The sequence below is a fragment of the Stegostoma tigrinum genome, chromosome 9, assembly GCF_030684315.1.
Source record: "Stegostoma tigrinum isolate sSteTig4 chromosome 9, sSteTig4.hap1, whole genome shotgun sequence".
Classification (NCBI taxonomy): Eukaryota; Metazoa; Chordata; class Chondrichthyes; order Orectolobiformes; family Stegostomatidae; genus Stegostoma; species Stegostoma tigrinum.
This window is the reverse complement of record NC_081362.1, coordinates 55,760,033-55,775,937: the sequence shown is the minus strand read 5'-3', so window position 1 is coordinate 55,775,937 and position 15,905 is coordinate 55,760,033. Positions and strand designations below refer to the sequence as shown.

Here is a 15,905-nt window from a genome sequence, read left to right as displayed (position 1 = left end):
GGATTCTCCAGCATCTGCAGTTCCCATTATCTATTGCAAATAGACTGTTTTTAAATTGATGGTAGAAAAGAAACACAAATTTACTGGCACAAAACTCACAGTAACTTGCATTCTGCCTCATTCGGAGAAAAAACCCACACAAGATGCGAACATTACAATGGGGGAAGGAATTTTTTTTTAAAAAATCAACGAAGCACAGATCTAGCACAACCCCAAATTACAAGCAAGAATATGACATTTTCCTTCAGTTCCCTTCCAGCTCTGATCAAGTTGTGGGCACTCTCTGGTTCTCAATCTTCCCATTCACCAGTGAAAGATTTGACATCCCAACGTCCTTGAAGATGGTTCACCCTCTTTCCTTGAGACAGGCAGGGAGGGGCACTTCCTGCTTCAGTTGCAGAGGGTGGATCCGAGACCAAAGGTCACGCAGTTTATAAATCAGCCTGAAGGGGATAATGGCGTTGAAGGCAGCACTGTAGTCATAGCGCAAGAGGCTGACACAGGCCTCTCTTTGTTGAATAGACATTCCAGGGATGAGTGCCGAGCTAGGGCTATGGCAACTTCTGTGAATCTGTTATTTCAGTAGGCAAACTGTAGGGAATCAAGGCAGTTTGGGAGATGGAAGCTGATGTGGGCCATAACCAGCTTCTTGAAGCGTTTCCTGATTGAGGTCAGAGCCACGTCGTTAAGGTACACTGCATGTGTTTTCTTGGGTATGGGGATGGTGGCCTTCTTGAAGCAAGTGGGGATTTGGGCTTGTAGGAGGGAGAGTTTGAAGATGTCAGTGAACACCTCTGCAAGTGCCTGAGTGCTTGGCCGCGGATACCATCGCGCCCGTTACTTCCCTTGGGGTTACTCCCAGGAAGACTGGTCTGACTTCTGAAGTGATGACAGAGGGAACAGGTCGGTCTGGGGCTGTCGGGGTTCACATCGCCACACTGGGGGGGGGGGGACACACCGAGCATAGAAAGCATGGTGCGCATCAAGGAGGGATGTATCATTGTCTGCTATCTTACACGGTTTCATTTGGTATACCAGCAAGGTTTCCGAGACTCATGGAATTTTAAAAATCGTCTACATTGAGATTAGTGTTTTATCAAAAGGTATCAAAACCCGGCAAAAAATAAGCATCAAAGAGCTTGCATCTCCTAAATGATTGTAATGATAATTTCACACAAACAAACAGCCGCTTTAAAACTTAGGAGGTCTGGCAGCATCCGTGGAGAGACGACAGAGTCAAGTACCCCTTCTTCACAACAGATATTGGGAGAGAGAAAGTTAGACAGCTCAGGAAGATAGTAGAGCTAGACTCATCGTACACTGAATACACACACTATATTTCAAACTTTGCTTTCCAGCACAGCAATAAGAAGGAAAAATGCAGTTGTGGCAAGTCCTGGAACACACTCCTTACATGTGCCTCTAAATCATCTCCAAATACACGGCTCAAAGACAACAACCATTCACTGAGAACTCATACATACAGATTTCACAATCGCTAAGCATGCCAGCTAACCATTAAACTACCGCAATTTCAAGTTAAAAATCTACTACTGTAAGGACTCTAAGGATTGTTAACTGTACAACTCTTATTCACCCTATCCGTACCAGGCATTTCCCCTTTTGAAACTTACTGTGTTTATACATGTCATATTCATTTTTTTTCTCCTTAGGGTTAGGAAATAATAACATTTCTCTTTCACTCAAGATAAATGCTGATAATTGACTCCTTCCTTTCCTGGAAAGCTATGTTTTAATTTAAATATGATTACTATGTGCTTGAAAGAAACTCCATTTGTAGCAACTGACGAAGACAGCGTTTTTAAAAAAGGAACCAATTCCTCTCATCTAGTCATTTGGACTAATTTCCACAAAAGAAATTTTAGCTTCCAGTTCACTAATAGTGAAAATGATGACGCAAGATTTTTACATATTAAGACTCTTATTGTAACAGGCAAACTCAAAGTAATATTCACCAGAGTGTATCGATAACTTGTACTTTCAAACAAGGAGAACTTTTTCCTTTTGCTCTGAACAACCATAAATATTGCATGACACAGTTAAATGTTACACTGTCCCATATCAAATTCTCCTCGACCCAAATCAAAGCAATGCTTTGATTGTTTACTTAAATATTTTTCTCTTCCCAGCCCAGTAACTTCCAACACCAGAACTGTTCTTTAGTGAGGGTGTCTTTCCAAATTCTCCCTCTACTGCGAGGTAGTCAAATTTTCCAACTTTGTTTCAAATTCTCATAAAACAAAATGATCATAAGCTCCCACCTGTATCTCTGGGTGATGAACAGTTAGAGATTTCTGGTCTCAAGCTGAACCCTTTCTCCTAGATCCTGGCAGACTGGTTATGTATTTAAGTTTTCAGAGATATCTTGAAAACTCTGCCCTCTCAAAATCTATCTCCATTGCAACATGGATCACATGGACCTTGCGTCCAAATAAAAATGTTGATTAGCCACTCTGGAGGTTCAAAATCCTTGTTCAATTTGAACAAAACTGACAGTTTAAAGTAAAGTCGTAAACAATTAAATCTTCTCAACACACTCTTGGGACAGTTGAGATTAGCTGTATAATCATTGTAAACACACAGCGCCATTGCTACCAAACATGAATATCTCAGCCCCCTTTTTCCAGCAAAACAACCAAGAAAACTGGATCTCTTTAATAGCATATCACCCAAATCTGTCACGAGGCAGACTTGAGTAGATGTCACCTGGACCCCTTCATTTTTATCCCAAGTTGAAGTGCAGTTCTGAGCCCAAAAATGGATGGTTTCAGAACACAATTTCAGGAAGTGCCACTGAGACATCTGTGCTTGCAATAACAACACTTGTCAGCTGGTGGCGCCCAAGTACTTTCCATCCACAGGCAGAGCTAATAGAAGTATAGCACATGGAGTTTCTCATTTTTAGACAGTTTCTGACTATTTTTTCTTCCAATTTAGGAAAAAATAGCTCAATCATCAGAATAAGTTAAATTGCCACCTTGGATACACAGGTGGCACAGTAACACTGCTGCCTCACTGCGTCACGGACCCAGGTTCAACTTCCTGCCTGGGGGCGGGGGGGAGCTGCAGAGTTTGGATGTTCTCCCATTGTCTGCGTGGGTTTCATCCAGGTGCTCCACTTTCCTCGCAGAGTCCACGGAAGTGCAGATTAGGTGGACTGGCCGTAGTAAGAGCACCCTGCGGGGTTACAGGGATTGGTTCTGCAATTCTCTTCGGAGGGTTGGTGCAGACTCGATGGGCCAAATGGCCTCTTTCTGCACTGTCTGAATTTTAGCTTCAGTGATGATATAAAACATATTATATGGAATTGCCAGCTCCTTTTATAAGTCTGCCAATCTTCGCTGTACTCCAACACGTCAATGCTAAATTAACATTAGGAGCTGTAAAACAGGTCACTGATGAGGTTTCATCCATTTTACGCAACTATAGTCCAAACTGTCAGCAAATAGTCCAGCATCACAGTGGTATACAGTTAGGAAGGAATTTCCCTGAGAGTCCTCAACATTGGCTCCAACACCACGGCATGAGGTCAAACACAGACAAGGAAACCCGTTAAAGTGGGGTGGTGTTATGGAGCAAGCAGCTGATGACACAGTACTCCTCCACGGTCAATACTACTTGGATGAAGCACTGAGGGCGTCAAAGTTGGAAAACGTACTCCAGGTGGGCACCTCAATGTACATCACTAAGAATGGCCTAGCAGCTGCATTACTGATCAAGGGGGTCGTGTTCAATAGGGCATAGCTGCCAGACAGGGTCTGCGGCAGGAGGTGTGGGAATCAAAAGGGGAAAGCAGACTTCACTCGATGCTCAATAAATGGGCCTGCAGCAGATGCATTTGTCCATAGCAGGACGAGTGATCAGTGCACACTCCTCTGGAGTGCTTCATGTTGGGTGGCAGTAAATCGGATAGACTTTGAACACATCTAGCAACTCAAGGCTAGGCATCCATGAAGTGCTAACAGTAGAATTATACACCATTATCTTGGCCTGGCAAGTCCTGCACTCCTCCATTACCACCCATCTGTGGCGTCAACCCCTACAACTGAGAGTACAGGGCAGCATGAAGCAGTAATAGTAGCCATACCTAAGTGATACAACAACCTAGCCAAGCTACAAAACAGGGCTACTTGAGCACTAATCCAACAGTGTAAGTGGCAAGTGGTAGAGAAAGCAAAATGAGGTCAGATCTGAGCTGTAGACCTGACACATCCCATTGTGCACGGTGATGGTTACTTAAACTAAACAATTTGAGACCGGAGGAACGCGCATCACTTGTGGACCTGCATGAACAGGCCGCTAAGGGTGGGAGATAACATGAACAACACAGAGCCACTCCAACATGTTTCTACCTGTCAAAGCCAAAGTGCGACATCAAAGGAAAATTAGTGGCCGATTGTTGAGTAATTTTCTGTCTCTTTCAATTGGTAAGTGCTTTAAATCAGGAGACATTATTCAGGTGCAATCCATGGGAACCACATCACAGCAAATAAACATCAGGCCACTTGAGAAGTGTCAGCTCAGAATCGATGAGCTGGACTCCAAGATGTGGATATTGCAACAATTCACAAAGGTTACTGTTTCAGGTAACAGTCACACCCTTTAGGTTAACTGCATCAAAACTGTTCAGTTACCAGCCACAGAAGAGCTTGATTACATGTGACACAGGTTTTGGGATCCAAATTAACTTCTGGAAGAGCCTCTTATCCAATAGGTACAAGCTTCTCACTCCTGGTGGGGGCAAGGAACAGGGAGGATGAATGAACTGACTAAAGTATCATGATGCAGAGCACCAAACAGGTAGGGAAGAGAGAAATATGGCAGTAATATGGGGCAGCAGAGTTAGGGGAGTGGATACCGTACTCGGCAGCAAAGACAAGAGTCCCAAAGACTGTGTTGTTGACCTGGTGCCAAAGTTAAGGATCTCTCTTCTGAGCTGGAATGGAAGGAAAAGGGTTTAGTTGTTATAGTCCACTTGGGTGTCAAGAACATTGCTATGTCTAGGAAAGAAGTTTAGCTGATGGTTTACGAGTGGCTTAGGGCTAAGTCAAAAAGCAAAACCTCAAGAGAGGCAATAATCTCAGGGTTACTCACTCGGCCACGTGCAGACTGGCATCGGGCAAAACTGATTAGAGGGGTAAATGCATGGCTCAAAGACGGCTGTGGGAGAAACAGGTTTCAATTCATGCACACTGGCACGATAGCTGCACAAAGACAAATGTCCTGATCATCAGGTGAACCTGGCTGGGGCCAGAGACTCAGCGAATCATAGAACTAGGGTAGTAGATAGGGCTCAAAATTAATCAGCAGGGAAAAAGTTCAACTGAAGGAAGTTGGAAAAAAAATTCAAAAAGAAAATGAGAGACCAGAAGTGCAGGTGGTATAGAAGCAAAGTATAACAGAAGTAGAAAGAAAATATCAGCAGAACAGGTCAGCAGAAATTAGAGGCAGAATAAGTAATAAATGGTAAAACGCCAACGCTAAAAAAGATCTGTATCTGAATGCAGACAGCTTTTCTGACAGGACGTTTTTCTGTTGTCAACTTAGTTCAATAGCATTCAATATCTTTGTGTCTGAATTATATCATTCAATTGCTATTACAGAGATGGGGTTGCAAGGTGACCAGGACAGGGAATTCAATATTCAAGTATATTCAGCATTCCAAAACGAAATGCTGTAGGGAAAGGGGTGGGAGTGGCATTGTTAATGAAACGGCAGTGTGATGACAGAGTAGAGATATAGGTGGAATAAATCATTGTGTGTAATGAGGTACAAGGTGTCATAGTTAAGGATCCTCCGAGGGGTAGAGATCATACCATGGGAGAATTTCAAATTCAATTTAAAAGGAGTGTAACTCCAGTCTCAAACCAGTGTCCTCAACTGAAATGAGGGTTATGATACAGGTGTGAAGAAAGAGATGTCTAAAGCAGATTGGGTAAAGGCACAAGTCTGCAATGTGATGGAATACTCCTTACTTACCTGCAACTCCAACAACATTCAAGAAGCTTGACATTATCCAACATCATGAGCAACAGAAGGACCAACTGAGGGTCATATTGGCTGCATTTGTGTAAAAATGATGATGGCTAGTTGACAGCCTGTTTCACATCTCCTAATTATACAAACATATGGCTTAGAAAGGGTGGACGCTGGGAAGTTGTTTCCATTAGGCGGGGAGACCGTGAACCCATGGGCACGGCCTTAGAATTAGAGGGGGTAAATTTAAAACGGAAATGAGGAGACGTTTCTTCAGCCAGAGAGTGGTGGGCCTGTGGAATTCATTGCCACAGAGCACAGTGGAAGCCGGGATGTTAAATGACTTCAAGGCAGAGATTGATTAAATTCTTGATCTCACAAGGAATTAAGGGCTACGGGGAGAGCGTGGGTAAGTGGCGTTGAAATGCCCATCAGCCATGATTAAATGGCAGCGAGTGGGCTCGATGGGCCGAATGGCCTTACTTCCACTCCTATGTCTTATGGTCTTAATTTTAATTTACATTGACTTCAAAAAGGAATTCAGTGAAAATAGGAAGAGATATGAAACAGATCTCAACTGCCCCATTACGGATTTACATTGTAACGTTTGCAATTCAGAGTTTGTAATAATGAGGAACTTGAATTCTAAACATTGACCGGAATAGTACTAGTGTTAAGGGTAAAAGGGGGACAGGGTATTCTTAAACTGTTCTCAGGAGAATTTTCCAAACCAGCATGTGTCAAGTCCAACAAGAACTAAGGCACCGTTAGGCCTGGCTTTTGGGAACTCGAAGCATTAAGTTGATTGAGCATCCACCAGGGAACATCTAGGAGACAGTGATCATTGAATCATAAGCTTTAGAATGACGATGGAAAGGGATAATGGTTAATCCAGAGAAAGAATAATAAATAATAAATGAATAATGAAAGAAGCATGGGGGTAGGCAATGGCCTAATGGTATTATTGTTAAACTATTAACCCAAAGACCCAGGTAATGATCTGGGAGCCTGGTTCAAATCCTGCCATGGCAGACAGTAGAAATTGAACGCAATAATAATCTGGAAATAAGACTCAAACGGTGACCATGAAGCCATGGCTTTTTCCTTGACAATAGGCAGTCTGATTCACTAATATCCTTTAGAGAAGGAAGTCTGCCATCCTTACCTGATCTGGCCTACCTGTGTGACTCCAGACCCACAGTCTGGTGGTTGACTCTTCCCTGCCCTCTGGGCAATTAGGAAAAGGCAAAAAAAAATGCTGGCCCAGCCATTGTTGTCCACATCCCATGAATGAGTACAAGAAAACCAGGAGACAGCCAATTTCAATGGAGCACATAGAACGTGTGGAAGCAGGCCATTCAGCCCATCGAGTCTATACCAACCCCTCAAACAGCAGCCCACCTTGACCCACACCCCTACCCCATCCCTATAACCCTGTGTTTCCCATGGCTAATATACCCAGCCTCAATCCCTGGACACCATGGGTAAGTTAGAATGGCCAATCCACCTAACCTGTATATTTCTGCTCTGTCAGAACCCACGCAGACTCAGGGAGAACGTGTAAGCTCCACACAGACAGTGACCCGAGGCTGGAATCGTACCCGGGTTCCTGGCACCGAGGTAGCAGTGCTAACCACTGAGTTACAGTACTGCCCAACTATCAAGGACCCAAAGGTTGGCAGGAAAAATTGCAGCAGAACAATGGGTTACCCTCAAAACAAAAAAAGGGGTAAAGCCAAACTAAAGTGCGTGGATGACTGGCATTACGTAGAAAATGCAATCAAGACTCAAGCGGGATACAAAATGTTTAGAAGGGAAGTGAAAAGGCAAATAGGAGAAGCAAAGAAGGAACATGAGAAAAAACTGGCAGGACGATAGATATAACAGAGAATCCCAAGGTTTTCTCATAGGCACATAAATAGTAAAAGGTTGACAAAAGGAGAAGTAGAGTCAATTAGAGAGCACAAAGAAGATTTACACAAGGAGCTAGGGAACTTAGCCAAGCTATTAATTAAATATTTTGCAAGTGTCTTTGTAACAAAAGCCGATTTTATCAAGGCCATAGTGACAGAGCAATAAAGTCAGCCATGAAGAGGATTCAAATTGATAGGGAACACGTATAAATAAGCAAATGGGAAAGGCACTGGCCATAATCTTTCAACCTTCCCCAGACTTGGGGGTAGTGCTGGAGGATTGTAAACTCTACAAACTTGTACAAAAGGGAAAGTCAAGCAATTACAGACCACAAGGAAGATGGAATATAAAACTCAGGATGTTTTGCGTCAGTTGCACAGGGTATTGATGAGACCACATCTAGATTACCAGGAATGATTTTGCTCTCCTTATTAAAAGGAAAGATAGTAATGCATTTGAAGCAGGTCAGCGGAGGTTCACTCAATTGATTCTTAGGATGAAGGGATTATATTATGCAGAAAGGCTGGGCCTGTATTCATCAGATACAGTTATTCCTTTAACAAGATCACTTCTACTTCTTTAATGTATGCAAAATCTTGAGGAAACTTTATAGGTTGGAAGTGAAAAGGATGCTGTTCCTTGTGGAGCAGATTCAAACTGTAGCACAGTTTAAATGATAACAAGGTGTGGGCTGGATGAACACAGCAGGCCAAGCAGCATCTTAGGAGCACAATGCTGCTCGGCCTGCTGCGTTCATCCAGCCCTACACTTTGTTATCTTGGATTCTCCGGCATCTGCAGTTCCTATTATTTCTGATCACAGTTTAAAGGAGTCCCCTATTCATGAGAGAAAAGAAAAGAATGTTTTGTTTACCTTTCAGAGGATCCTTGGAACTCTCTTGCCCAGAGAACAGTGGAGGCAGGGTCACTGAACAGTTGGAAGGCAGAGGTGGACAGATTCTTGACTAACAACAAAGTACAAATTTATCACAGCAAGAAGGGAGAGTGGAGTTGAAGCCACAGTCGGAACAGCAATTTTCTGAATGATTGATTGACAGATTCCAGGTACCAAATGAAGACTGGTGTGAAAATGCTGTGGCTTTAAGAGGTTATTGTCTCCTGGTCATCTTAAAGAGATTTCTAAGGCAGAAATGCATAGCTGACTACTTGGAGGGCCAGAAAAATAAACAGCTTGAGGGGCCTTGTGTTTTTTTTCAGAACGTTGAAACAATGGAAGCAGCATGGGTGGGTGATAGCAGCTCTCACAGACCAAGGCTTCTAGTTTTTTTTTAAGATTTAAGCAGTTGCAGTTATGGGCATGAAGTAAAGGCTACTTTCACCCCCCACCCCAACTTAATTACAGCCAAAAGCGAGGGGGGGGGGGTTCTCGTCTTATCCCATTAGATTGTTTTTGTCTCACATGCAGTATTTCTGAATTTGCCTGTTCACCAGGGGATATATTTGTGGAATGTTACTATATTGGAACAGGTAATTGGTAATAGTTACTGTATCTATTATTCTGTTAAGTTTTCCAATAGAGTTAAGTTATTCCAAGTTCTTCTTTCCTTTCTCACATTTTAACAATAGTGTTTAAGTAAATTGTGTTTTGCTTAACATCGACAAGTTTGACCAGTCAAATTGCACGTGGAACACAGCATGTTACAGTTGCCTTTCAAATAAGAAAACTTTAGGGGTCTAGGTTATCTTCTTAAAATATTTTGAGCAAGTCTGGTCTGGTCCATAACAGTAAACAAAGATGCAGTCAACCTGGTGTCACAAGACATTTCAGCAAATAGATGTTTACTAAGTAAAACAGGTTATACTATCTGCAACTTCACACCACAGTAGCTAGACTGACTGGTACAAAGTGAACAGTGTTAGCTCGACCAGAGCCTTGAGCACAGAATCCAGGCTGGTGTCAATCATTAATCCAGATACTGTGTAAATGAACTATTTTCTTTATGAAGTATTGTTTTTTTTAAATTCACTTTCACACCCTTTCTCCAATCCCTAACCAGATAAAGCTTACCAGGAATCATCAAGCAATTAGTATTTACCATTTATGGTCAGTTTCGAACTCCAGCCACCAGGTGGTGAACATTCATGGTGAGTTAGAAAAATAGTGAGGCCTTTAAAATGGAGCTGTTAAAATAGTCAATCCCGATAACATTGAGAAATATTGTTCTTGGGCATGCTACATACAAACAAAGCACAGAAGTAGCCCACTAAGCCGCTCACAGCTGCTATACTATCTAATAAGATTGTAGTTAATCGGACTACAACATCCAATCACCATACCTGCCTAAGCCCTGATAAACTTTCACCATTTTGCCTAACAAGAATCTATCCTGCTCAGTCTTAAAAAACACTATTCAAAGGCTCAGACTGCACCAGCTTTTCAGGCCTGCCCTTCCTTGAGTCAAGTTTCAGTCACGGCTACAACATCCCCACCTGAAACCCACCAACCCAATTTTGCTACATTCCACACGTTCGATTGCATGCATGGCAACCCTAATTTAAACTTCATCTTCCCTCTTTCTCAACTCAATTAATAACGGACTCTACTCTAGTGGCATTATCACTCCCTGTACTCTGTGCACCATGATGTTCCTCTCTTAGCTAAACTCCTGTCTCCCACACCTCTGCTGAGTTGGTGTAATCCCTCCCCAACAGCACTAGCAAATTACAGCACAAAGCAATTGGTCCCAGATCTATACGGGGAAAGAGATTTGAGCAGTTAGCAGAGCCACAAGTCACATTTCACCATTTCATTTAACATATCGTTTTAAAATCTCCTGGTTTGCATTAAATAGCCATCAGGAAATTAATAACATTTCCAGTAAATTCCTGGCAGTAAGCAGGAGGACTGGCAACGCTAGTTGTGCTAAACACTGTGGAATCAGTCAACACTCACAGTCACAACTTTATGTTGGAGGAAAAGCTATTGATAAACGCAGTGGCAGGGGAGTCTAGTGCTAACGTTTCTGTGAACAGTGATCAAAAGACCTGGACTAAAACCCCAGCGAGAAATTTAATTCCCACCAAAGCAACTAGTAACATTTAAAACTAAATTAATTAGTAAATTTGAACTAAAATGTTAGCCTTAGTAATGGTGACCATCAAACTGTCAGAGTGTTCTAGAAGTACTAATGCTCAGGAAGGATCTGATCTTTATCTGCTCCAGTCACACCAACTGTTCTCTGAAGTAACTCAGCAAACCACTTGGTTCTACTAAAATGCTAAAGCAAAGTCAAAAACAAACAAAAAGTGGACCAGTTGACATCAGCCTAGGCACAAGAAATGACATAAGCACAAACTAAAATAACCTTACAAAGTCCTTCCTAACATCTGGATTTGTGTCAAAATTGGAAGAACTACCCCATAATCTAGTCAAGCAACAGCATGACTGTCAGTAATGCTCATCGAAGCTTACCTTACAGAGAAGGTCTCAGACCCTTCCCTCATCTTCTCTGGATATGTCCTGACCCATCAGCACAACAAATGGACCAGAGACAAGGAGCAGTGGTACTGAGTCAGCAGGAAGCAGCTATCTTAGTCTCAATATTAATTCCGCATCCCACAAGTTCTCGTAGCTGCAGGTCAAACATGACCGAGGAAACCTCCTGCTACTTACCACTTACTTCTCTTAGCTGATGAATCAGTGCTTCTCCATGCTGAACAGCAACTACAAGAATTTCAGAGAGAGGAGGACCACAGGGTAGATGGACATGGTGGGATCCGGGATTTCAATGTCCACTGCTCAGCAGCACCACTACTGAACTGAAGGGTGCACCTGACAGCCTGTGCCTGTGGTAGGGGCAAGGTACCTTACCCTCATGAAGTTCTCTGGTGCCAACAAATTTCAATCCTTCCACAGCAAGGTGTAGTGTACAATTCTTAAGTACTGCACTGGGATATTGCCCACAACAATCGTTGTATCAAGTTGCTAAAACAATGGCATCCACAATGTGAAGATACTTGAGAGAAGGTCAAGTACGACCATCTTTGGCTGATGATGCTTGCAAACATTGTATGTAGGTGTAGGGCTCAACTATGGTTGAGGTTGAGTAGTTTGCTTTAATTTCTTAGTTGTGGGACAACTCTGAACATGAAAAGTCTGCCATTTTTCTTAATTAGCGTAAAGAGAGCCCTATGTGGTGTAGTAACTTGACTAAATTCATACCTCGTTTTATACAAATTAAATTAAGCAAAAACTCGGAGACCATTTCTTGACAAACCTCTAACTTGAAGTAGAGAGACACAGGGTGCTTTTAAACAGACCACTTAACTTCAACATTCACCACAGAACAAGTAGATGTTAAAGGGCTCTTAAACGTGACACACTACAGCATGCATCACTAAGGCATGTTCACATCCAAAACAAAACACCCACAAGATTAAGGATATTTAGCTGTTATGCTTTTCACGAAATTAGTATATCATAAAATTAGAACCAAATATCATTCTGTACTCTTAACTAAATTATTACAAATTAGCGCTTAACATGAAACTGAAGTTAAGTCATATCAAACTGCAATACACAGCCACTCATCTGAGCTAGAGCTCCCAGGTGTACAACGTCTTCTCACCATTCTCAATTGCTTCCTGGCATTCCCCTTCCTCGTGTATATTGTTACCAATACAAAATTTCCTACACTGTAATGCTGTAGCGTATGAAACCCAGGACAAATTCACCTCCAGGTATACTTTTAAGAAACAAGTCTAACTCTGTCTTTCACTGCCAGGACCTTATTTATTTACCAAGAGTGGCTACACCTTTAACTTTAGTGAGCAGATCATATCCTCTTCATTCCTGTAATGTAAAATAGACTGGGGAAAGATCAAATACAACGTAAATTCAAAATGTAAAGTTTTGAATACTCCTGCGATCACCCGCTAGAACAAAACAAAACTGAATCCTTTCAAACAGACTTAGAACACATACAAAAGAAAAACTTAAACATCCTTGGCACACCATATATTAGTGGTAACCTCAAGGGTTAGAGGTTAAAAGACAGATCAGTAAACACCCTCTCATAAACATTGCCGCACACGCACACAGAAAATGTATAATATATGCAGCATGTAGCTACCTCAGTCATCAGACAGAACTATTTCAATATTGCTTCATCTCAGAAGGCCAATTGCCTTCTTAATGGCTGGTCTTTAGTCCCAATGCTGAGCAGAGAGAATATTTTCTAACTCCAGGCTACCAGAAACAGTTACTGCAGTCCTCTCCTAGATCTTATAGAAAATTGATTATCAGTAAAGACAGTTTTGGCTGACATGTTTCTGCACACAATTGTTTGCAGCCTGTTTCTTATTTCAAAAGTTTTCTACCTTGAATTCTGTAGAAATCTGACAAAAAAAAACTCTTGTGATAATGGGAACTGCAGATGCTGGAGAATCCAAGATAATAAAATGTGAGGCTGGATGAACACAGCAGGCCCAGCAGCATCTCGGGAGCACAAAAGCTGACGTTTCGAGCCTCTCTGATGAAGGGTCTAGGCCCGAAACGTCAGCTTTTGTGCTCCCGAGATGCTGCTGGGCCTGCTGTGTTCATCCAGCCTCACATTTTATTATCTTAAAAAAAAAACTCTTGTATTGTTTATCTTTTAATTGCTTAATTTATGAAACTGAACAAATTACTTCCATGAAAACAGAACATATTGAACATACCTTAAAGAATTCTTCAAGCTGTTTACTATTGTACAAGGCTGGGATATTAGCAGAGAACTGCAGGAGATCTTCAGCACACTGTCTTCTTTCTTCAATCACAGTCTCATCAAAACGACCTGCAACCAAATACAAAGTTAATTTTTCTTCTCATTTTTATTTTGAAAATTTGATAGACTGGTTTCTATTTATGAAATAAATTTTCAATTGATTTCTCAAAGTCAGTACACGCTTGACAAAGCTCATCCTCAAGTGCAAACCCAAGCGAAATGATTCAAATTCATCCAATTCATTGCAGTCACAGGCCTTGCTGTATTTTGACAAAAATATGAAGAGCTGCAAAAATTCTTTGGTTCTGCCAGACCAGCTGAAGAGTCATCAGACTCTGCTTCTCTGTCCACAAAGGCTGTCAGACCTGCCGAGTTTGTCCAGCAAGTGGATTGTATTTTAAAATCACCAGTGTCTGAATTATTTCACTTATATCTTGCTGTGCCATAGTCCAGTCACAGCAACATAAAATGGCAATTATTGAATTTAACCAAACAGCACATCATCCATGAAATACAGGCCTCCAGGTTGGTTTGAGCAACACTGCCCATCCACATGACTAAAGGTGAAAGTTATCATAGTCACAGGAGGACCATAGGTTGCTCTCCCATTACAGAGACGCAGCTGATGGGGATTTTAACCCAAAAGGTCACCCCTCCTCAAGGTTATGAAGGCAAAACCTTGTTTGTGACCTTAGCTAGTACCCAAATTGAATGTTGTTGACATTACTCTCCATCACAATCCAGCCTCCCAGGCAGCTGATCTAGCTGAACCGTAAGGACATATCAACTAATAATAATTCTAGTGCTGCACGTGTGGATAACATACAACAAGTCACAATATAGTTTACAAGTCCCTAATCTAGTAGTCTTGGAACTGGGTCTTTGCCAGATCAGAGATTTTGTCACAGAAACAAGAGCTGCTGAAAAAAATTCAGCAGGTCTGGCAGCATCTATGCAGAGAAAAAGCGTTAATGTTTTGGGTCCGATGACCTGTTCTCAGTTCTGACGGAGGGTCACTGGACCCCGAAGTGTTAACTCTGATTTTCTTTTCACAGATGCTGTCAGATCTGAAGAGCTTTTCCAGCAACTTCTGTTTTTGCTCCTGATTTACAGCATCTGCAGTTCTTTTGGGTTTTGTTTTAAAAACAGAGAATTTGCCAGACCACAGGACGTCATGTGTCATGGACAGCTCGGTAATTTTTAAGCCATTCATTTCTCTACTCCCTCTCCTTTTCTGCTATCCTGTAGGAGTTGACGCATACAAAGGCATTTTCCTGGTTTCAAAAGCAACTAGTGCACGTTTTCAAATCCATACGGAGCTCTAAGGGATTGTTAGATACTGTTAATCCAAGGTTGAGTCAGTGGTTAAATGCCAGAGAAACTTCCTTGCTGCTCTGTAAAATGCATTTTCTTCAGAAAACCGAGGTACTATGCGCACCAGACCACAAAGAGCCCGATTACTGAAGTACAACTGTAGTACTTTTAAATTATTATTAGTTTTGCTTTCCTTGTACAATGTATTGTATTTTTTCTTCACACAAATTACTATTTTTGAGATATCTAAGCAGGTAGTTAATTAAATTGCACATCTCATCAGAGCTGTACAAAAATGTAGAATGTGTTTCTTTGGGAAGGGGTAAATGGGAGAAGTTTGAAATTAATCTTCCCAGGAGTGCATACAATGCCCTTACTGGTTATTGAAGTTGGAAAATGGAATTTTGGTTTTGCATCTTATATCATCCAGAGCATGTCTCCCCTTCCCTCCCCCTCCCCCCCAGAGACCAATGTGGAACCTAACAGTTTTCTGAGGGCAGGTATGTTGGATCCCAGGTAGGCTTCAAGAAAAAGCACTGTTAATAAATGAACAGAAAACAGAAAGACTGTAATATATAGACAAAAATTTCACTAGAATTACTGTGCAATTCTTAACTGCAATTATAAACAGAGTCCTGCCGCAGTGATTTTCAAGTGTGTTCCAAGGTCTGACGTACAAATCATTTAGAATATTAACAAAGAAATTTGTAAGTCCTTTAAAAAATGTCTGCACCGTTTTAAAATTTAAGTTATTCACAGTTGCATTGATGCATTCATAACTCGCAGCAAAACAGCATGACCAATTCTGTCTTGCAGAAGGACATCAATTTGACTGGAACAAAGTTTTATAGTACTAGGTCAAGAAAGGCAGAAACAAGCCCAAAAATTCCTGGAGCCTCGTTTTTCAACCACTGATGCAATTAACAAACATATTGAAATATACCTTTTGTACTGT

General features: G+C 41.7%; 1 protein-coding gene across 2 annotated transcripts in view; it reads right to left on the bottom strand.

Moving 5' to 3' along the window:
• Positions 1-15,905, bottom strand: part of rps6kc1 (ribosomal protein S6 kinase polypeptide 1) — a 161,486-nt gene that overhangs the window by 119,481 nt on the left and 26,100 nt on the right. For both annotated transcript variants that reach the window (XM_048536017.2, XM_048536018.2), the window contains one exon: positions 13,590-13,705. In XM_048536017.2, coding sequence (XP_048391974.2) covers positions 13,590-13,705 — 116 coding nt within the window. The remainder of the gene's footprint in view (positions 1-13,589; positions 13,706-15,905) is intronic.